The sequence below is a fragment of the Camelina sativa genome, chromosome 12 (genome assembly GCF_030686135.1).
Source record: "Camelina sativa cultivar CO46 ecotype springtype chromosome 12, ASM3068613v1".
NCBI lineage: Eukaryota > Viridiplantae > Streptophyta > Magnoliopsida > Brassicales > Brassicaceae > Camelina > Camelina sativa.
Genome location: NC_141891.1, coordinates 38,399,182 through 38,423,179, shown reverse-complemented (window position 1 = coordinate 38,423,179; position 23,998 = coordinate 38,399,182). Strand labels below are relative to the sequence as shown.

General features: G+C 45.7%; 2 protein-coding genes and 3 pseudogenes across 4 annotated transcripts; 2 read left to right on the top strand and 3 right to left on the bottom strand.

Moving 5' to 3' along the window:
• The first annotated feature begins 854 nt into the window (after positions 1 to 854).
• On the top strand, positions 855 to 3,004 carry LOC147933299 (uncharacterized). The gene is made up of 4 exons (XM_087477388.1): positions 855 to 1,484; positions 1,610 to 1,874; positions 1,955 to 2,082; positions 2,156 to 3,004. The coding sequence occupies exons 1-4, from the start codon at positions 855 to 857 to the stop codon at positions 3,002 to 3,004; spliced, it is 1,872 nt and encodes a 623-aa protein (XP_087333514.1).
• Positions 3,005 to 7,121: 4,117 nt separating this feature from the next.
• LOC147933298 (uncharacterized) lies at positions 7,122 to 9,278 on the bottom strand. Its single transcript, XM_087477387.1, has one exon. It carries the CDS (start codon positions 9,276 to 9,278, stop codon positions 7,122 to 7,124), a length of 2,157 nt encoding a protein of 718 aa, XP_087333513.1.
• A 7,774-nt stretch (positions 9,279 to 17,052) lies between these two features.
• LOC104732717 (zinc finger CCCH domain-containing protein 59-like) lies at positions 17,053 to 20,944 on the top strand (annotated as a pseudogene). Its single transcript, XR_015575185.1, has 7 exons — positions 17,053 to 17,678; positions 17,775 to 17,876; positions 17,985 to 18,067; positions 20,129 to 20,198; positions 20,288 to 20,481; positions 20,561 to 20,659; positions 20,757 to 20,944. The product of XR_015575185.1 is annotated as a zinc finger CCCH domain-containing protein 59-like (transcript).
• LOC147933297 (uncharacterized) lies at positions 18,379 to 19,803 on the bottom strand (annotated as a pseudogene).
• A 164-nt stretch (positions 20,945 to 21,108) lies between the features above and the next one.
• LOC104733061 (chloride channel protein CLC-a-like) lies at positions 21,109 to 22,879 on the bottom strand (annotated as a pseudogene). The gene is made up of 4 exons (XR_015573749.1): positions 22,852 to 22,879; positions 22,671 to 22,746; positions 21,533 to 22,593; positions 21,109 to 21,437 (listed from the first exon to the last, which is right to left on the bottom strand). The product of XR_015573749.1 is annotated as a chloride channel protein CLC-a-like (transcript).
• Positions 22,880 to 23,998: the final 1,119 nt, after the last annotated feature.

Sequence of the window (23,998 nt, the reverse complement as noted above, 5' to 3'; positions counted from 1 at the left end):
AGCTGTCCAACATGAAACGTCTCCGCGCTCTCTTGCCTTCTCTGGGCCTGATGGGCCGATCGATAACATGCTTTTCGGCCCAATAGCCAAGCCCGGCCTGGGCCCTCTGGCCTATTATCCGAGACGGCAGATCGTGGGTACAACAGTTGCCCCCCAAGTCTCTCGAGCTAAACAGTTCGGGGGACTTTTAACCCTCAAACGATCAATTTCGGGAAACTGAATATTTCCCCATATCTCCACGATTTGATCGAGGTAATGATGGGATTTGCCTTCCCGAACAAGCCTCGGGGCCCACTAGGTGGCGTGTTGGTTATAAGAGAGAAAAGAAACGGTGCGAGACCTTTCACTTCCCTAGGCAATCATTGCTTTCTGGTGCTGTGTATAAAGGTAATCCCCGACTTCTCTCTCTCCCTTAATCTTCAATTTATGTTTTTATGCTCTTAGATTCTCTCTCTTTTCTCCCGTAAATCTCCCTGCTTTCGCCGGAAAAGCCCTTTTCTCTTTCTTCGTTCTTCACTAATTTCCCGGAAAAGAATGTCTCCTCCGAAATCCTCGTCGGGTAAACCTTCGAAACCCCTGATTCCAGGCATTTTTGGCCCTCATCCGCCGTCAATTCTCTCGGCGGCGAACCTGTCGGAGGTTAGAGGCTCCACCGGGATTCTGTCTGAGATTGAACTCAGATTCCGGAGTCCCACGAATCCCCGGAGAATCCTCCTCCGGGATACTGCTGCGCGTTCGAGATTTTCTTCTCTGCGTGTGGCTTGTCGTTTCCCCTTCCCGAGCTCATCGTTAAGATGATGTTCGAACTGGGCTTCGCTCTCCCCCAAATGTGCCCGAACTTCGTTCGGACCGTTATGTGCTTGCAAACCCTGGGGGAGGAATTCAATTACCAGCTATCACTGGCGGACTTCCTCCAGGTATACACCGTGAAGACGGGTCGTACTAAGGGTACACTCTACGTGAGCCCGCTCTCCGGACTGAAGGTCTTCGACGACCTGCCTGAGAAAGACGAGAAATGGAGAAAGTCCTACTTCTTCTTCCCGGTCAACGAGCTCACTTTTGGCCATCGCACGAGCTCGTTCGTTTCGAAGTGGACCTCGAAAATTGGTAGACTAGCGTTTCCTACTAGGCCCAGCTCGAGTGTGATTTTGTTTCTTGTCTCACTTTTAACTGTTTCCTTTTCAGATCACTTCGAACGCGGATTGCTTTGCCCTACGTTCGCTGAGTTCTTTTCGAGGTTCTGTAGCCAAGGACAGATCGCTTGGGACTCTTTCTCCTGCGAGAGGATCAGAGAGTCCACGGCAAGGCTCGAAAGGCGTTCTCTCGTCTGCTCCACGCCCTTAAGCTTTTCGGAGATGAACTACAGGGAAGAGAGGGCGTGCCGAATTGCCGAAAAAGAGGCGAAGAAGCAGATGGCGATGGCCCTCGCTGAAGGCAAAGCTCGCATTTCTAACAAGAACCCCTCCAGCTCCTCCGCTCTCGAGGTGAGCGGGACTTCCGCGCCTCCAACTGGCTCTCCCGAGCTCGGCACTGAATCAACCGGGGCTCCTGCTGGCCCGTTGATCCCCCCGTGATTGTCATTGCTGATTCCAGTGATGAACCACGGGAGGTCGCTCCTTCCCCCCCAATACCGAAGAACACCTCAAAAGAGGCCTCCTCTCAGCAAACTGATTCATCAAAGAAGAGGAAGGAGCCTGAGACCGCCTCCTCCTCGCGTGAAAAGGGGCGAGCCCGGACTGGCCCGTCAGGGGATGAGCGAAGTAGATCTAGCTCGAAAGACAGGGGTCCTTCCTCGGAGGGGAGATTTAAGGAGGCCCCACCGCCTAAAGACTCCGGACGAAATCCTCCGAAGGAACAACGTTCTTTCGCCCGAGGTAAATTTTCTTAACTTTGCTTTTGTACCTCTGATAGTTCGATAGTTGTTACTGAAATGACTTGCTCAAAAATCTTTCAGCTCCTCCTGCGTCCCCAGCCGATCTAATGCGGAGCTACATCCGTCCCGGAGTTCGGATCCCGGCATTCGCGGATATGACCGAGGTCAATCGCGCAAACTTCTTTCGCTTTGCGGATAAAATCGGCGAGGTAAATATTCTTTGTTTTTCTTTGCCCCCTTTTTGTTTTCGCCAAACGGTCGCTTAATAAGCTATCTTTTCAGCTGATGTTCGAGTTTAACTCCTCGGTGGCGTCTTACGAAGATCAGCTGTTTGCCTCTCCCTCGTCCTCCGAGGTGAGCCTTCTCCGGGAAAAGATTGCTGACCTGGAAGCCCAGGTGAAGGAGTATGCTAGACTAGAGGCCGAGAACGCTTCGACCGTGGAGAAAGCCGAACAAATCCGGGCTCGGATGAAGAAAGCCGAGGTACAGGTGCTTGACCTCGGAATTGCCAACGAGGACCTCCGAGACAAACTAAAGAAGGCGGGGGACCTTTACTACGAGGCCGCAGAGGATGCGAAGGCGGCAAGGAGTAGGTTGCACGATATCGAGCTCCGCAATCAGCTACTCGAGGCTGGCAACAGCTGCAAGATTGAGAGGGTGCGAAGGGAGGAGAGGCAGGCAATGAGGCGGACTCTCCGTCCTCTGGTCGAGGAGGTGAAGGTCACCTTCGAAGAGAGGGAGAAGCTAGCCCCGCTTCAGATCCGAGCTGCCGAGATCCGGGCTAACCGGATGCTGGTCGAAGAGATCTCTCGGGGCGAGATCGAGGATATGGAGGCCGAGCTCGGGCTCCTGAAAACTGACGAGGAGGAGGCTGACGAGAAGGTTTCAAAGGTAACTCCCCGTGAACTCGACCTTGCTGCGTTCTCAGACCTTTTAGCGGATACGCCCGATCTCTTATGCACCGAGCACCCGCTTAGCGTCACAATAGACGAGTCCGGCACTAACCTCGGGCAACTCTCGAATCAGGGGATGGACGACTATCTGGCGACCACCAGGTCGGAAGGGGAGCTAGCGGAGATGGGCTTGGCCCTTTCCGAGGCGGCGTCTGATCCTACTCCTCCGAATCAATAGTTCCTATTCTGGGGTTGTCTTGGCACGAGTTGCCCCCCTGTTTTGTAGTCTTTATTTTAGACTCGTTCCGGAGTGTTTTGGTCGTGGTGACCGCTCCGTTTTATTATTTTTTTTTTGCTTAATGTGAACTACATTTCCACAATCTTTCGTTTAAAAAGATGGTACGAGCAGAAATGAACGCGAAGTGAGAACCTCGGCTAAATAGTTTGGAAAAAATGACATCCCAACTTATAAGTAAAGCTGGGTACGAAGTGATTACTTCGGTTTAGATAAGAATTTTGCGAAACTGAGCTTTGACTTTGAGTAAAGCAGAGGACGAAGTGAGGACTTCGGTTTAAATTTTTCGCAAAATTTAGCTTTAAAGTAAAGCTGAGTACGAAGTGAGAACTTCGGTTTAGGCTTGCGAAGTTTGACTTCGGCTTTAAATGGTAGATGCGAAGTCGGACTTCGGCTTTTTTTTTTTTTTTTTTTTTTTTTTTTTTTTTTTGGTTGAATGGCCATTATTAATAAAAAAGTTTAAGAAAACTTTAAATTTTATTAATATGGATAGCTGGACCCGAAGTGGGCTGCCTACGTACCCTTATCGGGATCAAGCCAAATCGTAGTTCGATACAAATAAATCAGCTGTGAAAGAGTTTGAGGTATAAAGAATTCCAAGACCTCGGGACTGGTTTCCCCTCTGAGTCCTCGAGCTGATAGACTCCATTTCGGACTTCGCGAGTAATTTTGTATGGTCCTTCCCAGTTAATTCCCAGCTTCCCTGCATTGAGCTCCTCGGTGTTCTCGTGGACTTTCCGGAGGACTAGGTCACCAACTGCCAAGGGTCTGCCTCGGATTTTGGAATTATAGTACCGAGCTACTGCGTTCTGGTAATTCTGGATCCGAACCAAGGCCTGATCCCGACGCTCGTTGATTGTATCGAGAGTATCCTGTAGGAATTCCTCATTCTCTTCAGGTCGAGGTGGATTTAGCGCAGTACGGACTCCGAGCACTTCTATATCGGCTGGGACTACGGCATCAACTCCGTAAACCAGGGAGAAAGGTGTCTCATTAGTGGCCCGCCGAGGTGTTGTTCGGATCGCCCAAAGGACGCCCTGAAGTTCGTCCGGCCAGCGCCCCTTACGAGCATCGAGCCGTTTCTTCAAGTTGGCAAGTATGACCTTATTCATCGCCTCGGCTTGTCCATTACCTTGCGGGTAACGAGGGGTTGACTTATTGAGTCGAATTTTCCACTTCGCACAGAATTCTTCGAACTTCGAAGAGATGAATTGCGGGCCATTGTCCGTAATGATTTCATATGGGACACCGTAGCGGTAGATTATGCTCTTAAGCACGAACTGTTCCACTTCGTCACTTGTTACTTTCGCATAGGCTGCCGCTTCTACCCATTTGGAGAAATAGTCGGTAAGAGCGAGCACGTACTGGACTCCTCCTGGTCCTCGATGTAATGGGCCGATGATATCCATAGACCACCTCATGAATGGGTATGGCGCGGACACTGAAGACAAGAGCTCGGTAGGTTGGTGCATTGACGGGGCGTGCTTCTGACACTTCTCACAAGTTCGAGAATACTTTTCGCAGTCCGTGATCATGGTAGGCCAGAAGTATCCTTGCCGTTTGATTTTGAAAGCCAGAGTCCGACCTCCGGAGTGATTCCCATTGGGACCGTCATGAACAGCTCGCATTAGCATCACGGGCTCTCTGCCAGCCACGCACGTTAGATAAGGACCGGCTACACTTCGGCGTAGAAGTATTCCGTTGTGGATGCAGTACCGCGCACTGATAACCTTGAGTTTCCTAGCTGCCCACTTGTCGGCTGGGAGTTCCCCTTTTTCCAGGTAAGCCCAGATCGGGCTCCGCCAGTCGTCTGCCCCCCAGCTGTTAGAATTCGTGCCGCTCGAGGTGGCATGTGGGATAATGGCTTGATTGTCAGCTGGTGAGCTCGATGATTCCGGAGCTGAACTTTCGTCGGGCTCGGCGAGAGGTGAGTGAACTTCCATTGGGGTAGGCAAGACAGGGTCCGGATCTTCCGGGGGTCGAGAGTCCGCAGCCGTCTTACGAGCTGCTTCTTCAGCGGCCAACTGTTTTTTCATTGCGCGGGTCACGACGTTTGTGCTCTCTAGCCGGATGCTTGGAAACTGGATGACTTCGACGGGGATGATCCTTGTTGTCGCAGGATCCGAAGTGGAAGCCAGAGATGCTAAAGCGTCCGCAGCGGAGTTCTCACTTCGTGGGATCTTAGTGATTTCGAACTCCTCGAACTTGGCGACTAACTCCCGCGCTGTGGACAAATAAGCCTCCATGCGGCCATCCTTTGTTTCGTACTCCCCCAAAAACTGGTTGGTGACCAGCTGCGAATCGCAAAAAGCTCGAAGTTTTCGGACACCAATCCCCACTGCGAGGCGCAAGCCGGCAAGGAAAGATTCGTACTCGGCTTCGTTGTTGGATGCACTGAAAGCCAAGCGAAATGATTGCTCGATCACTTCGCCTGTAGGAGAAGTGAGGCGGACCCCGATTCCTGCCCCTGATTTGGAAGAAGCTCCATCAACATACAGCGTCCATGGAGTTTCGACATTATCGCTAGCCGAGGAGGCTAGTGGGAGTTCGATCAAGAAATCGGCCAGCACTTGTGACTTCACGCAGGTTCGAGTCCGGAACTCGATGTCATATTTGCTCAATTCAACAGACCATTTAGCCAGCCGTCCGGATTGGCTCGGACTATGTAATACCGTCCGAAGTGGCTGCGTCGTCAGGATTACGATCGTATGGGACTGGAAGTAAGGCCGCAGCTTCCTTGCCGAAGTGACCACTGCTAGGGCCAATTTTTCCATCATAGGATACCTCGACTCCGCTCCAGTGAATGACTTGCTGATATAGAAAATTGGTCGCTGCTCCCCCCTTTCTTCACGAACCAAAACTCCACTGACCGCACTATCTGATACGGCTACGTAAAGAAAGAGTGGTTCTCCGAACTCAGGCTTCGCCAAGACCGGCGGTTCAGATAGATAAGCTTTGAGTTGGGCGAATGCTTCCTCACACTTCGCATCCCACAAGAAATTTTTTCCCCCTTTTCATAACAGCTGGTAGAAAGGGAGGCATTTGTCCGTAGATCGAGAGATGAAGCGGTTGAGAGCTGCGATCCGTCCGTTAAGGCGCTGCACCTCGCGCAAGGTCCTAGGAGAACTCATAGACAGGAAAGCATTAATTTGCCTCGGGTTCGCTTCAATTCCTCTTTCTGTGACGATATACCCCAGAAATTCTCCTGATGGAACTGCAAAGGTGCACTTCGTGGGGTTGAGCTTCATCCCGAACTGATCCAGGACGTCGAAGCAGACTTTCAGATCGGCGAGATGCGAACTGGCTTCCATCGATTTCACCAGCATGTCATCGATGTAAACTTCCATGGTTTTTCCGAGTTGGTGCTCGAACATTCGGTTCACCAGTCTTTGGTAGGTTGCTCCCGCATTTTTTAGCCCAAAAGGCATCACCTTGTAGCAATAGATCCCGCGGTCCGTAATGAATGCGGTCTTCTCCTGGTCGTCCGGGTTCATTAGGATTTGGTTGTAGCCAGAGAATGCATCCATGAAGGACATCAGCTCGTGACCCGAAGTGGACTCAACTAACCGGTCGATATGCGGAAGTGGAAAGCTGTCTTTGGGGCACGCCTTATTCAGGTCGGTGAAATCAACGCAGACTCGCGACTTTCCGTTCTTCTTTTTGACTACGACTGTATTTGCGAGCCACTCAGGGTATTTTACTTCGCGTATCTGTCCCGCCTTCAGCAAACGTTCAACCTCTTTGTTAACGATTTCAGCTCGCTCAGGACCCAGCTTCCTTCGCTTCTGCTTTACAGGTCGGAACGTAGGGTCCACATTCAGCTCGTGGGAAATAACTTCTGGACTGATGCAGGGCATCTCGTCTACGGACCACGCGAAGGTGGCCATTCTTTCTTTCAGGAAGGTTATCAGGGCGGCACGGAGCTCGCTCTCCAATCCCACTCCAATCTTGATTTCTTGATCCGGGAACTTGCCATTGATGAAAATGGACTCAGTGAGGTCACCTTTTAGCTGCTTCCGAACTGGATTTTTCGGTACCTCGAGCTGTGGTTGCTATTGGATCAGGAGCTTGTGACTTGCGAGGTAACAGCTCCTGCCGTCCTTTGGCTTCCTAGAACCTCCCGGACTCCTTGTGGGGTCGGGAATTTGACGCACTGATGGTACGTCGAGGCCACCGCCTTCATCTGATAGAGCCAGGGAGTTCCCAAAATAACATTATAGGCCGCAGGTCGGTCGAAGACCGTGAACTCCACCATTTTAACCACTCCTTGAGTGGACACTGGTAATGTGATCGTGCCCAAAGACATCGACGTCTCGCTAGTGAACGAGACCAGGGGTGAGGGCGGTCCTGCGATGTGCTCTTTCCCGATACCCATTCTGGTGAGCGTCTCAAGGAAAATCAAGTCTACCGAACTCCCAGTATCAATTAGGATTCGGCAGACTTCGTGGTTCGCTACGTCAAGCGAGATGACGAGCGCGTCATCATGCGGAGTGTCCAACCCCTCAGTTTCCTTCTCGGAGAAAGAAATTTCAGGTAGATCGCTGGCTATCAACTTAGCTCGCTTCGGCTGGGGGCTAGTGAGCTTCCGCTGATGGTCTTTGATCGCAGTGATGGAGTTCCGAAACAGACGCGATCCTCCCATTATCACGTCGATTCTTTTCTTGGGAGCTTCACTTCCATCGGACTGCTTTGGTTTCTTTGAAGGTGGAGCGTCCTCGTCCACTTCGGGAATCGCTTTTTGCTCCAATTCTTCAATTGTAACATTTGGCATTTCTCCCGCCACATACTTTTCTGCGAGGAGATGCATCAGCTTCTTACAGTCACGAGTAGAATGACTGTTGGTTTTATGGAGCTCGCAGTACGTGTCCTCATCTTGGACCCATTTGTTACTCGGGAGTACGCCGCTCTTGGAGCGCGGTGAAAATGGTGGTTTGGACGGTGAATTCTTTGGAGAATTCTTCTTGGGAGATTGGGTGACTGCGAAAGTGCTCGGCCCGGACTTCGGAGTTGTAGGCGGAGTCTTTTTGGCAGGTGCTTCGAAGCGCGGTTTCCCTGCAGGCGGGGCGTTTTGTTTTTGCGCAGCGGCGAGTTTGTCTTCTTCTGCGACTATCCAGTTCGAAGCCCGGTGTAATGCGTCCTGAATAGTTGGGAAACGATTCACGGACAACTCTTCGCGGAAGCGAGATTCGTGCCAGAGGCCGTTCTTAAGCGCGGCCAGGGCTGTAAAGTCCGAGAGTCCGGGCATTTTGACCTGGATCTCCTTGAACTTTGTTATGTAAGACCGAAGGGACTCTCCAGCCTTTTGGCTTAAGTTCCAAAGCTGAGCATCCGTCACCGCAGTTTCGATTAGGCTAGAATACTGCTTGACGAACGAGGTCGACAGCTCGGTAAAGTTTGTTATGGAGCCAGCTGCTAAGGATGCGAACCAAAGCAGTACCGGTCCACTAAACGTTTCTGCGAACAGCTTGCAGTACCCAGCGTCTGCTTCATGGGGCTCGAGGTCCACCCGGCTAGCTGTCAGCAAGAAAGTCTTGAGGTGATTGGTCGGATCTCCTTTTCCTTCGTAGCTCGAGAATTTAATTTTGCCAGTGTCCTTGATGCGGACTCGGGCTATTTGGTCGGAAAAAGGAGTTCGCCTCGACTCCTCGATCACTCGGAATATATCCGGAGCTGAGGTGGTTGCACTATGCATCACAGACCGCATGTCCCGAATTTCACTCTGCATGCGGAAGATCTCGGGATTGACAGTATACCCCGAAGCCGAAGTGTTTCCGTCTACAGGGAGAGGAAGACGGACTGGGACCTCGGAAGATCGGACGACGCCAGGCTGAACCGGTGTGTGAACATCGCCGGCCAGCGGTAGCGCTGTTTGTGTGTTGGTTTGAGGTGGGAACGAATCTCCCGGAGTGACATTTGTTGCTGCCACTTGCGAGGTGGAAGGTGGAGTCACACTGGAGAAATCCAAAGCACGTCGACGCGGGTTTTGGTCGGAGGACAGGAGGTCGACCCGGTCGGCGTAGGCGCGGTGGGAGGCCGAGAGATCGGCTACGGACGTCGTGACTTCCTCCAGACGAGTGGAAATCTGCCCCTCCAAGTTGTCGAAACGTTCAGTGAGAGCAGCGGAGGCGGCTTGCTGACGGTCGGACTTCTCGGACAAGTCCTGCAGGAGCTTCTGGATCACCTCCAAGGATGCCTGATTGGGAGAGCTGGCTGCCATAGCGGTGGTTGTGTAGAATGTACTTGCGTATGAAGTCGGAACTGGCGAGAGTCAGGCGATAACTCCCCTCCTTCTAGCGCCAAATGTGAGAACTGAGAATTAGCTTCTTCTTCCGAAGTGATTTAATTGTGGAGGAGCTTATCGCCGTAAAACAGTTCCGAACTGAATTGAATGAGTTTTAAGATTTGAATTTGTATTGCCTTTTTCTGGAAGAATTCGGATCCTTTACAAGTGACACCCCCCTTACATATTTATACAGACCAATTAATTACCCAATTAATGTACAATTAATAGGGCACGATTCGCGCGGACTAATTAACACCCTTGAATGCAGGAATCTTTGACCGGGCCCGAACTGCGAGCTGTCCAGCATGAAACGTCTCCGCGCTCTCTTGCCTTCTCTGGGCCTGATGGGCCGATCGATAACATGCTTTTCGGCCCAATAGCCAAGCCCGGCCTGGGCCCTCTGGCCTATTATCCGAGACGGCAGATCGTGGGTACAACAGGTCATCTACAACCGCTCCATCCTCTTAACATAAGGTGGAAACTCCTCAACATCCGCAGCCCTCGGCTGCACCCCGCCACATGCGGCACAACTGGAGCCTACACTGGTACCCCTCTCGTTAACCGCTCCAACAGCACGCCAATAGATCCGCCAAGCGATCATCTCGACCCTGGGCTCCACCTGCTGCAACCCCACACCTGGGTTCCCAGCACCCCCGACATTCACACCGGCTAACCCTCTCTGGTCCCTCCTAATACGCTTGCGACCCTCTGACGTACCTCCTCGTGGAACCCTGGACCACACACTCGCTGGCCTCGGGACCCGCCCGACCATGACCACGTCCCCGTCCACGACCAACAACTCAAACACCTTTAACCACTGCACTTCCAAGAACAGAGGCTAACAAGCAATCTTAACATAACACAAAACACACAAAAACACAAACTCACCGTGGAATCACACAGTCGGCTCGTAGAGGATGTTCTAGGACTCCATGCCACACACAATTGACTAACTCACATAATCAATCAAAGCATGCAAATCCCAAACATCTACAACCGAAACCTAGTGAACCCAAACCTAGAACAGTAAGGGCTCTGATACCAAAATGAAAGGACCAACCTTTTTATTAAAAATAAATAATAAATAATAAATAATAATAATAATAAACTACAGCTAGTGGTCCCATACCCACTAGCCACCTAACCACAATCACAACCAACAGCGAAAATACCAATCTCAGTTTATAATATCCAAATCAAATAATATAATAGCCAATATCAATTCCAATTCTTAACTAATGATCTAGAACATCATAAACCAAATAGCCAGCAATCCTAAACAATGTTCTAGGACAAAGTTCTATCAACCTAACAATGCCAGATAACAATCAGTCGAGCCCCTAGAACATCCTCCTCTTCATTGCCTGGATTCCACGATCACACTTTGCCTTTACCCGCACCACAAACACATATTGCAATGCATGAGTATTTTATAAACACTCAGTAAGGCAATCCTCCCATCTACTGGGCTATACACACAAGCAATAGAGTATCAGTAATCTTCACACAACAATCAACGCACGACAATAACGAAACAGGACTTAGCATCGACCGATGCCACACTTGCATCGACCGATGCCGAATGGAGAAGCATCGATCGATACAGAAGCTGCATCGATCGACAGAAGTATAACTTGCATCGACCGATACCCAGTCTGCATCGACCGACACATGCTCGACGCACACGAAAAACCCTAAAGTTCATTGCGCTGTCCTCGCACTTGCATCGACCGATGCAAGGTATGCATCGATCGACGCAACGTCGAGCACCATGATTTCCCCGAAGCTTCTCGCCGGATTTCGTTCCTACAACCACAAGAACTCAATCCCAAGCCACAAGAAAGCTTCCTAACGTCCATAGCAACAATCTAATACGTCTAACAACATACAACAAGCAAACTACTGAATTCTCTAGCTTAGATAAGCCATGGTCCTGCACTTACCTGTGCCAAGACAAATCTGAACAACAAACAAGCAAGAACACGCTTCTAGGAAGCTCCTACAACAATCCCAGCTACAGATCTCTACAGGAACGCCCCAAATCTCCAAGAAATCACCAAAAACTCTCAAGAAATCTTTCTCTCCCTCGTTCTCTCTCAAAAACGTCCAATCAACACGAATGGGACAAAACTCGCATCTAAGGGTTTTCCCTAACCCAAAACGCAGCGTTTGACTTAAGTCAAAACGCACAGAATTGAGCCAGCATCGACCGATGCTCCTACTGCATCGATCGATGCACATCCCAAACCGGAATTACGGTTCAAGGATGTTACAGCTGGAGATGGGAAAATTTCCCAAAAGCACCGGCGACGGTGGTATAAGTATGAAGCGAGACTATGGAGACGAAAGAACCGAGAAAAGGAGAATTCCAACAAGGATATCGACGTGATGGTAATCACAAGACAATGACATAACAAGAAAAGAAGGAGAAGGCATGAGAATTCGGGGACAAATTCTTATAAGGGGGGGGGAGAATGTAATGACCCTCACCAAGGGTAGAAATCTCAAAATAAAAGATCGATGAAGTGGACCGAAAAAGATCTAAGAAAGAAGAGGAACCGAAATAAAGGAGAATGACCGGAAGAAGTCCGAGAAAATATTTGTGGGTCGAAGAATGCCCGAGCCAAGACTGGAGTGACCGAAGGTGAGATCAAGGCTTTAAAACCAACTAAAAATTCATGGTTTATGCGGAAACGGCATCCGCGGAAAGTCGGGTAAGTACCGGGGAAGAAAATCTGTCGAGAGGCCGAGAAAAGTGGTCAAGAAAATCTGCCGAGAGGCCGAGAAAAGTGGTCGAGAAAATCTGTCGAGAGTGCCGAGGAAAGTTGTCCGAGGCGTATCGTCGAACATCCGAGACGCTTTGTCGAGGCATCCGAGACGTGCCGTTGAGTGAGGTCGATAGCATCCGAAGGCGTTCGACCAATGACCGAGAAATGTCGAGAAGACCGAGAGGTATGACAGGATGAGACGAGAAAGGTCGAGAATCGTCGAGAAACGTCGGACGAGAGATGAGTTGGTCGAGAGAATAAAAATTGAATTTCTCTCACAAAATTGACCAATCAAATTGCATGCATTTCATGCACTAACAAAATAATTTACATGCACTAATAGAAGAGAGTTAGTGGAAGAAATGGCGATTAACGATTGGGGGGTGTTAATCATGCTCAACATGCATGGCATGAGCTAGCCACTTGTCAAAACGCACTAAGGAGGAAGAGGGTGAGTTCAAGCCTATAAATAGAGGGTGTGAGACTTCATTCTCTCATTTTCTCTCATTTTCGCAAAAATCTCTTAAGTCCTTAAGCTTTCTTTTCTCACCTTAAAATCAAGAGAGACCGAGAGAGATCAAGAGAGGGAGATTGTCGACATTTACGTCGAGAGGAGATCAAAGAAGGGAAGGTTTTTGCATCGAGAAATTATCAAGTAAAAGACGGAGACTCTATCGAAGGAGTTGTCGAGAAAAGCCGGTGTTTGTGTCAAGGAGATCACCGAGAAAATACGGTGTTAGTGTCGAGAGAGAAAGACCGAGAGCGAGACCTATTTTGCGATCGAATAAGGTCGAGAGGATAAGCGGTTTGCGGTAAAGTGAAGCAGAGAAACAAAGCGGGTTGTGGATTGAGAACGGTCGAAGGAGCGGGGAGCTATCAACGCGGAGTCTGTCTGATCGAGTGGTGTGGTGAAGTCCAGGAATCATCGACGCGTGAAAAGGTGAGTCTGTGGTAAGCGTGTAGAGTAGCTGCATGTTGTTGCAGTTTAAAGTTTGATGCATGCATGCGTAAAAGGGATGGTTTGCATGCTAATAAATTGGACCCACTTGATAATCGGTTAAGGGAGAAATTGGGTAAAATTTTAAGTAGATTAAAACTCTTAAAAATGCGGTTTAAGGGTTGCATGCATGATCAAACCTAGAGGATTATGCATGATCAAACCTAGAGGATTAAGCATGATCAAACCTAGAGGATTTTGTAAGTATTAAGTCTTGCTTAAAATCGGGTTCATGCATAATTAACGAGTAAAGCATTGTGCATTTTAAGGCATAATATTGCTTAAAGTGGTGGCATGCATAATTTGGGCTTAAGGGACTTGAACGGTTCAAGCGAATGGACTGGTATGCGTAAATTGGACTTAAGGATTTAAACGGTAAATCATTTTGGTATCATGCATGGTTATACTTGTTGCATGATTTGTTGAAGTGGAATAAATTGGTTGCATGCATGTGAATTTAATCATAACTTACTTGAATTATCATTCTCGTTACTTGTTGATTTATTGCATGTACTCTTGCTTGAAGTTGCTCGATTTTCTTGCTTGAGTGGTGGCAAGTGTTTAGCGAAGTCTCTTGAATATGTTTCTTGAGTCTTAGCTAAGAGTAATGAGTGGATTGTTCTGTTCCAAAAGCGGTTGTCACGCGTGAGTTCCCGAGGACCACTCACGCGGGGACACTGTCACGGATAGCTAGCTACTAGCGTGACCGCTACATGACGATGTAGCTAAGTTGTGGGCTCATTGCTGGTGACCTTTGTGGTCTCGGCATGAGGGAGATGGTATGGAATGGAACAGATTATCGAGGGCCCTTAGGTGAAAAGAGTCTAGAGTATTCCAAGCGATCCTTGTAGTATTCTAGATGTCTTTGTTGGTTTAGTAGGCGAAAGGAGTCTAGGTAATTCGAGTGTCCCTTGTTTTACTCTAGATTTTCCTTATGAGTCGCGTATGGGTCAAGAGTTTAAAGTGTTCTTTAGTCGTCGTGTAATGTGTATAGCGAGTATAGATCATCGAGTCGAGTCGTATGGATCTAACCTCTCTCGCTAGTGTGTGGTTTAAATTGCTTCCGCTATGATTTTCGTTGCGTAGCTTTGATAACTTGCCAAGTTTGTTTACTTGCTTGTCTTCTTGTTGATGGGCTAGTCGGGTTGAGGGAAGGTAGAAACCCGTTTAAGAGAAAGAGGTACCCAGACTCACTGAGTAATCTTAGATTACTCAGGTGTTTCATTTGTTGTGGTCTTGCAGGGAAGCCTAAGTGAGTCTAGAGCCGGAGCAAACGTTAGGGTACCGGATAGGGTTTTCTTGTGTTTCTTGTAAAACCCTATATTTTCTTAACCAAATAAGTGTAAAACTTTCCGACTATCTTTATATATTACTTTGATGATTTATTTACGATAAAATATTTTGTTAAAGTAATATATTCGGTTTTCAGGAAACCATGGCAAGTTGCAAATGATACTCGGCCTTGTCCGGGCTAACACAACGCACCAGGTCACGAGGGTTGCAAAGCCTAAGTAACCTCGGTTGCGGGTGGAGTTGTGCCAAGGAGGACCGGTCGGGAAGTCTACAGCTTCCGTCCCTCGACCGGATCACCTCGGTGCAATTCTGCAAGTGGCGTACCGTGGCTGTCCGATGGCCTTCGTGGTCCTAGGACGGTTTGGGGGCGTTACACTACGTCTACAGTTTTTAATTCTTTCAGTGATTGAGATATCAGAGTCTTCTTCACCCACTAACCAACCATCTTTAACAGCTTTTTGAAAGTTTGGAACGTCTAAAAGACGTTTGTCAAACTGAAAGTTCGTCGCTTGTGTCTTATTATGTCATTGAGGTCAAGTAATATAGGTCTGTGATCTGAGCCAACAAAATCAAGAAACTGAGCTTCTGCATTTGGGAAGATAGCAGACCCTGGAGAGTTAAACATGGCCCTATCCAAACAGCATTGAATTGTGTGGTTGTGACGTTCACCAACCCATGAAAAAGTATTCCCCCGTGAGCTTATGTCCTGAAGATCACACACTGCAATCATATGTCTGAAGTCGCGGAAAGTCCATTCATCTCGAACTGGACCTCTTATCTTTTCTCGGTTATTTATAATTTTGTTAAAGTCTCCAATTAGTATCCACGGTGCATTTCGTGATATAGCTAACTGTTCAAAGCGTTTCCACAAATGATGTCTTTCACTAGAAACAGGATGCCCATACACACAAGACAAGTAGAACTTAATATTATTATGATCAACAATTACATCAATAAGTCTCTCATCTTGTGAGATCAGGGAAATAACAACATTATCATTCCAGAATAAACATAAACCTCCACTCCTACCTTGAGGGGGTTGAATAAAAGCTTTAGAAAAGCCTAGATCATCCTTAAGTTTATATATTACATCATTATTGTTTAGAGTTTCAGAGAGGAAAAGAAGATCACACTTAGTAGTTAAGCATAGCTTTTTAAGACGCGAAGACGTTAAAGAGGGGCCAACGCCTTGGCAATTCCATGAGAGGATCTTCATATTGGGAACCTTGGGGGAACCGGGCCCCCCGCGCCTCCGTCGAATCCATTGTTCACAGAGCAAGAACCAACAGAAACGGTGCGATGAGTCTTCTTTCGGAGTTGATTCAGGACCACCAACTCCTCAGCTGCTTCTGCTTTGTTAAAAGAAGCCTCAAATTGAACTCGCTTGCGTTTCATGAACACAAAATCCGGTTGTGCATGGTCAGAGTTGCCATCAAGATAGGTCTGTGGTTCATAAGGTTCAGCAACATGTTCCACCTGCTTTGCTTTCAAATAGCGTATGCGCTCAGCCATGAGACCGTTGTCCACAAAAGCACTTGGAAGACACTTATTCACCATTCTATACGAGACATTTCCCTGAACAGGTCCTGGTGGTGGTGGTGGCATAGTCAGTCCCGGGATAAGGCTTGCAGGATCAACAGACGATAAGGTATTTACCTCGGACATGTCTTTGTCTCCCTTATCGTGATTCTCGTCATCACTGTCATTGTCTGAATCCTCTGGTTCAGAATCATCAAAGCCAAGGGTGCACTCCTTTGCATCGTGTTTGAGTGAACCACATTTCATACAGAAATTACGCAGTCTCTCATAACGAAACTTGATTATCGTGTTCTCACCAGCAATGAATTGAATATTCTTTTGAAAGCGTAAGGGATCATCAATATTCCAGTCTATCTTAACACGTACAGCCCCTACTTGCATCTCATTCTCATTGTAATCTACTTCCGAAACATATCCTATCTTGTTCCCTACCCACCTAGCCATATCATTGGTTAAGCAAAGAGTTGGAATACCTTGGATTTGTACCTAGAATGGTATGATCTTCATGTTAGCCTCGCTTATGTTAGGATACCATCGATGGGTGGTTACCATCCAGTCACCGAAAGACCAAGGGCCTCTACGAAGCACCAAATTCAAAGAATCTTCAGACTGGAATCGAAACTGTGCTCTCCCACCCTCTAGGATTCATCCCACACATTCATCGGGAAAGCCCCAGACTCGTGGCATATGCCGTATTAGTGCTCGCAGATTTTGCTTCTGTGGATTCACTGGTGTAACCACCAAAGTATGGCGATTGACGGAGATCGCTCGAGAAAGAAACTCCGGTGGAAGCGAGATTGGGGCATCGTCTATGCCCAAAGTAAGATCTTGAACGGATTTGCGGATGTTATCACTCATTTTTGGCAGGTGATTGAAAGAAACAAGTGGAATCGGGAGAATGATTGTGAAAAAGCGAGGGAATTGTGTGGATTTATAGTTGATCCATGGCGGTTTCGTGTGACGGTTATCTCCCGTAAAAATTGGGAGAGACAAACTGTCAATTTTAATTGACAAAAAATAACCGCCGACATGAATCCCCAGTGGAAAATCGAAGGTTTTTGTGGACGGAAACAAACTCCTGATCTGATAATGGATCTGATAACGTTTTAGTATGAATTACGAGGCGCCTAGGAGATTCTCACAGGGAAGGAATTTTGGAGTCAAGAGACAGCAGGATTTCGCAGCAGATGTAGTTTCCAGAAGACCTTACGCTCCATATGATAATAAGGTGTCAAGGAATCTGGTTTGGACCTCTCAAGAGTACAAATCTCCAGAGGGCAACAGGCCAAGGAAGTATGAAGCCAATGGGTCAGCAAAGCCACCAGTTTTAGGCAAAGGATATTCTGTTGTGCCGAATCAGCCGAGAAAGAATGCTGCGTATGGGCCAAGAAGCTCATCTGTTTCAGACACCAGAGGTCCGGTGTCGAGAGCTAACAGCAGTCCCAAAAAGAGTGTATGCAAGTATTGGAAAGCTGGAAACTGCAAGAGGGGTGAGCAGTGCCAGTTCTTACACTCTTGGTCTTGTTTCCCTGGTTTGGCCATGGTAGCTGCTCTTGAAGGACACAAGAAGGATATAAAGGGGATCGCCCTCCCTGAGGGTTCAGATAAACTCTTTTCAGTCAGTAGCGATGGTACATTGCGAATTTGGGACTGCCATACTGGTCAGTGTGTACATACCATCAATCTCTAATCAGTGAAGGCCCATGGTTTTTCCTTGGCTTGCAAAACACTGTAAAGGTTAGCTTAAACCGTCTCTTGACTCAAATATGCTTTCTGTTATCTTAATTCTATGTTGGTTATGGTGTTGACGTTTTTGTTTATACAATCCTGCAGGCTTTTAATGTTCAAACCAGTAAAGATTTGCATCTTGACGGGGTGGTTGGTCAGGTGCATGCAATGACTGTTGCTAAAGGAATGCTTTTTGCTGGAACAAGTGTAAGCATTATAACTTGCTCTCTATCCCTGTACACATGTGTTAGTTCTCTGCTTCTTTGATTTGATGATTCTAAATTGTGTTCTTTTTTATTTATTTTGGAATTGCAGTCTGGCAGCATATCAGTCTGGAAAGCTACGGACTCTAAGTCTGATCCTTTCAAATACCTCACATCTCTCGAGGGATGTTATGAGCCAAAGCCTTAGCCTTAGCTCTAGTTGTCACACCCGTTGTTTAAACTAAAGAACAAGAGATTGAAAGCTAACTTCCCCTTAACCCAAGTCTCTCTTGAGAATTAGGTTAATTGTTGGAAGCTTGAAATTCTCATTAGCATAAGAGGGTTCTTATATAGAACCTTACACCGACCTATCTCTCTATTAAAAGTAAATTATATAAAACCTTAGATCTAATTAAAAGGAATAATACCATAATTCTAATAATCATATCAAAACCTAATAATCATATCATTACTCCCCTCTTCCACTTGAAGCTTGTCCTCAAGCTTCAGTCATCCTCTTCAATTGGTTCGTCGTCCTGATTAGGCCCATCATTGACTACCGTAATTTGAAAAAGGACTGGTTTGCAAACATGCCCTCGAGTGAAGAATTCATCACAGTTGAAGCAGAGACCTTTTGCTCGTCGCTCTTCCATTTCTGCGGTGGTCAATTTCTTCAAAAATAGTTGTTGAGGAGCCGGTTTCTCTTCTGTTTGTCGGGGCAACTGAGCTTCCTTGTCTTTCCCACCCTTGGAGCTCTCACGATTTCCTGTCCTAGGGAACAAGACCGAGTGTTGAGCTATTGGTGCCAAATGTCCTCCAAACGTCCGTGTCCGCTAGTCATTATCGATCTTGTATTCATTATCTCGAGCATACTCCATAGCTTTAAAGATCGTTTCAGGTCGGAGATACTCGACTTCTTTTCGCAAGCTATCGGTTAGCCCCGCACAAAACTGCCAAAGCTGTTGATCTCCTGTTAAGCGGGTTTGTCGTCCCAAACACTCTTCAAATTGATCACAATATTCATCAACTGTTCCCGTGTGTCTTAAGTTACACAATTCCCCTACTGGATTCACAGCATCTGCTCTTCCAAACCTGCTCTTGCAAATTTTCTTAAACTCAGCCCACCCCAGCCGATGCCTTGTCAATCTCCGCAGATTGTTGTTCCAATTATGCGCTGGTCCTGTTAACACGAACGTTGCTTGGCGAACCTTAGCATCATCATCGAACACTCCCTGATCCTCAAAGTAATCGTCACACTTTTGTAACCACTCAATGGCGTTAGTTGTACCATCATAAGGTGGAAACTCCATCTTTGATGGTGGCACCATAATTCTATCAGCCTCTTTCCTTCCACTTTCTTTAGAGCTCTTCCAACCAATTCCTTTTTGCACTCCAATATCTCCTGTCACGTAACTGGTTGTTTCTTCTTCTTCTTGGACATCTCCAATCTGTCGAACGGCCCATTCTCCACCTCTGTCAGTTAGCCGATGGCCTCGCTCCCTTCCCACTGAATGTTTCAACCATGGCCCTCCCGATTGAGCTACCCTCTGTTCTGCACTCATCATGGCTCCATCGCTAAAAGCTGTATCACTTTTTGGCTTCACCTTAGACGTGAAGGCTGCTTCCTTCTCCTCCCCCGTCACGTCCCCTCTTATAGAAGAGGAAAGAGCTTGAAACTTGTTAGTGATTTCTTCTCTTTCTGCTGCGAGAGTTTCTTGGAGTTTCGTTTGTTCATCGCGAAGCTCCTCCACCGTTGCTTTTCTTTGATCACGTTCTTCTTGTTGTGCAGCAATTGTGGATTTCAAGGCTTCTTCTTGCGCTGTTGTTCTCTCCTCTAGCGCTGCAAGAGTAACCTGCATCGGATCCAATTTCTCATGAATCTTCTTAATCTCTTCCATCAATTGAGCAAGCGTTACCTCTCCCTCTCCCATCGAATCGATTGGCTCTGATACCAAGTTGTTATGAGCCAAAGCCTTAGCCTTAGCTCTAGTTGTCACACCCGTTGTTTAAACTAAAGAACAAGAGATTGAAAGCTAACTTCCCCTTAACCCAAGTCTCTCTTGAGAATTAGGTTAATTGTTGGAAGCTTGAAATTCTCATTAGCATAAGAGGGTTCTTATATAGAACCTTACACCGACCTATCTCTCTATTAAAAGTAAATTATATAAAACCTTAGATCTAATTAAAAGGAATAATACCATAATTCTAATAATCATATCAAAACCTAATAATCATATCAAGGGACATCACTGACAGTGGTGAAGTCACTTGTTTTGTTGTTGGAGGTCAACTACTATACTCTGGTTCGGTCGATAGAACAATAAAGGTAAGAATCTGGCTGCCACTAATTGATTTCAGGTTTAAACATATTTCGAATGAACATTCCAATCAATTATGTTTCCTGTGATTCGCCAGGTGTGGGATCTCAACACCCTGCAATGTATAACGACCCTGAAACAACATACCGACACTGTCACGTCACTCTTATGTTGGGACAAGTGTCTGATATCGTCTTCCTTGGATGGGACCATAAAAGTTTGGGCTTGTTCTGAAAATGATGTTTTGAAAGTTAGTTACTCATACACGCAGACAAGAACAGGTAAAGATTTGTTTTCACTTACGCCATTCTTCATAAAAACAACACTTGGTTTTAACAAAAAAAAGCATATCTGATTGTTTGAAACAGAGTGTTGTTCATGCTCTTTGTGGGATGCACGATGCAGAGGCCAAACCGATCATATTCTGCTCTTACCAAAATGGAACTGTTGGCATCTACGGCCTACCATCGTAAGTGAAGCGTAACAATGTTATAATTGCATTGTACTCTTTAATCTTTAATCAACTTTATCACTAATTATTTCTGTATCTTTTGGGTTATACACAGTTTTGAAGAAAGAGGAAAGATGTTCTCTACGCGCACACGATCAGCACACTCACAGTTGGTCCTGGAGGATTGCTTTTCAGTGAAGACAAAGGTGGGAATATGCGTGTATGGAGTTTAGCTGCTGGCCCAAAAGTTTAGTCATTTTTGACAATTGAATTATGATTTAATTTGTATATAGATTGTGGTTGATAGGAGAGTTAAAAAGAGAGTTCTCGTTTGTATTAACTAAAAAATTAAATTTACTAAATTTAATTTCAAAATCCTTGCTGTAATGTAATATCCTCAAATTCATCATACCCCTCAGAATCTGATGAGAACCAAACTCAAAACATGTATCTCCCAAGCTTCAAAGTTTTGTTCTGTATTCAATCTGTTTTTATTCTTCTTTTGAACTGATAATGTGGGGAAAAAAAATAGAGATTTACAAGTAGAAAACACAAATCTACGAAATAGTATAATTTCTTTTTTTGGTCTTTAAGAAAGAAAGAATGCAAGCAAAACTGGACAGAATAAATATCAACTAAGAATGTGGAAAGAAACACAAATCACACAAACCAATGAGTGAATGAATAACCTTCATTGAAGTTTTCCACTTTTGTGTTTATCCAAGTGCGGGAATGCTTGTAGAATGTTATACGCCCTTAGATCTTGCCTTGTTAGGATCCCTATCACAGGTGACATCTGCAAAAACACGAGACATATTGATCAAACACAGGAAAAGGTTTAGTATAGTGTTCTTGAATCTTGAATCAAGAGAGTGAAAAAAGAAAACTTACCCCTGAGGCTTGAATTTTTGGAACAATCAACAAATGTCTGAGACCAACTGACTGGAACAGTACCAAAGCCTTAGCCACTGACATACTCTGCACCACTGTGTAAGGTGTAGTGTTGGTCAAAGGATGAAGATCAACATACAATTGCATCTCTGAGCTTGTGACTGCCACATCGTCGAAAGTATCTTCTCTCTCAGCAAACTCAACTGCTGTGAACTTTTCCCTTACTTCCCACTCTTCTGTTCTCCTTTTCTCATTCAAGAACCATCTCTTTTTAAAACTTTAACAAGATGAGTTCTTAGGATCAGACCACGGACCTCTGCACCAGTGGCTTGATCTGCTCCATCCAAGACCGGGAATGCGTTATGCGTTGTGTTCCTGAGCACATCGACTATATTCGCAACTTTTTCAACTCCGTTAAGTGTTACAACCGGAGGCTTAGCGTCATTAAGTTCACCTACAGTGAGATTCCTCATCCACGGCTCTGGATTTGCTTCCAAGAAAGGTAAGCCCTTTAGATGGAGAATGATCTCGTAAATACTCAGGTTGAAGCTGTCTCCAACTGTTTTAGCTATCAAAAGCACAAACATTGTAATGGGCAACAAAAGAAGGTTGTTGGTGAGTTCGAGAAATATAACACAGAGTGAAACAGTCATTCTCATTGAACCAGCCATGAGTGAGGCTGCACCAAGAACCGCGTAAAGACCCTGATCTATCTTTGTGTAAGATCCCATTGCTGTCCCTAGCATCCGACCATATGCAGAACCCATGAGGATAATCGGCAAAAAGAGACCGGACGGTGTCGCTATACCGGATGTGATAAGCCCCAAAATGCAGTAGAGGCCAAAGAAGATCCAGAGAGAAACAGAGTAGGCAGATCGTTGTAATAACCATTTGGACAATTGAACTGCTTGAAGTTTCCTGATCTTCCGGTTGTTGGACAGGTCTCATCTATAGATGGATCACAAGGCTTGCATTCCGCTAAGAAAGGAAGACCGTACATGCAAAACGATGTGAATAGAGATACTGCAAGACTTAGAAGCACCTTGTGAATCTTACCCTTCCTACACACAACGTTGACCAAATAATGTTAAGTAAACACACAAATCTTGAATGTTTTCACTGATCATAAAACACTTACTGATTGATGAGATTGTAAAGCCGGAGGAATTTATCAACAAATGTCTGAGACCCACTGACCGGAACAGTACCAAAGCCTTAGCCACTGACATACTCTGCACCACTGTGTAAGGTGTAGTGTTTGTCAAAGGATGAAGATCAACATACAATTGCATCTCAAAAGAACCTACACAAGCTTGTACCATTAATATTTGTTTCTCTTATTACCATTATCCGTTATCCTGAAGAAGACCACTCTTCGATAATCAGAACCTCAGCATTTTGTCTTGAGCTTTACCCTTGCGCCAGCCAAATCTTGGTTCCTCCTCCTCACAGGCCGTGCGGGGGACAACGGGGGAACGGCGTCGTTACAGCGTCTTACGAACTGAAACCAGGCCCAATAAGGTTTACATAATCTAGGCCCATTAAATTAGTTTTAGTAAGTGAGAATGAAAATTGTCCCACATCGACAAAATGGTTTTTATCTCTCGGGTATATATACCGCAGCGCATTACTACTAATCAAAATTGGCCGTGATGCACGGGCAAGTCGTTGCTCGGCGAACAATCCTCTGAGGTGGAAGAAATGGTGCGCATGGGTTGCGCAGCCTATGTGATCAGAGTTTCAAATCGTCTGAATGCCAATTATTTTTTTCAACTTTTTTTTTTTTTCCTTCTTATAAATAAAATAAGATGACACTTGCTACAAAGACATCATAGACTGAAATTTCTTTTATTTATATTATAAGTTTATAATAAAATAATTTATATAATTGTTTTTAAAAGTTTTTTTTGATGTAACATTATGCAATAAAATCATATATTAAATATATGACGGTTTCAAAAAAATATTTATTTTGTAAGTTTTATATTGTTAATTTTGTAATTTTATGTATGAGATATTGTTATGTTTGTTGTTTGTTTTTATTTGAATTTTTGAACATGTTTGGTAAAAATGTTTTAATATGACCTGAGCTAAGGTAAGATTCTATTTTTAAATGCATAATATGATCCCAGAAATTACGATTAAGTGTGATAAATTACCAAGATTTTATTCTTTTTTATGCCTAACAATATATATTATGTAACAATACATGAAATTCTAAAGATTTTATTTTAGAAATTGTGTAAATCATTGGAATATTCTCTTTCAAAGGATTCTTTGGGATATTCTTAAATGTATATTGATCAATTAATCTATAACCTATATTTAATCTATAAACTATTTTTGTAACAAACTTATAAAAGTTATATGGTCCTAAGAAAAAAAAAAGTTGTTTACTTCTGTTTTATTATATATAAAATATGTATCTATATATATAAAGTTAGCTTTTCCTCTCTTCTTGTGCAT

What these genes read in the sequence shown, in the direction of transcription:
- LOC147933299 (XM_087477388.1), top strand. Translation starts at nt 855, where the DNA reads ATGTGCTTGCAAACCCTGGGGGAGGAATTCAATTACCAGCTATCACTG. An exon ending in CCAGCTCCTCCGCTCTCGAG is followed by an intron (nt 1,485 to 1,609) that starts GTGAGCGGGACT and finishes GAACCACGGGAG; the next exon opens with GTCGCTCCTTCCCCCCCAAT. An exon ending in ACAACGTTCTTTCGCCCGAG is followed by an intron (nt 1,875 to 1,954) that starts GTAAATTTTCTT and finishes AAAATCTTTCAG; the next exon opens with CTCCTCCTGCGTCCCCAGCC.
- LOC147933298 (XM_087477387.1), bottom strand. Translation starts at nt 9,278, where the DNA reads ATGGCAGCCAGCTCTCCCAATCAGGCATCCTTGGAGGTGATCCAGAAG.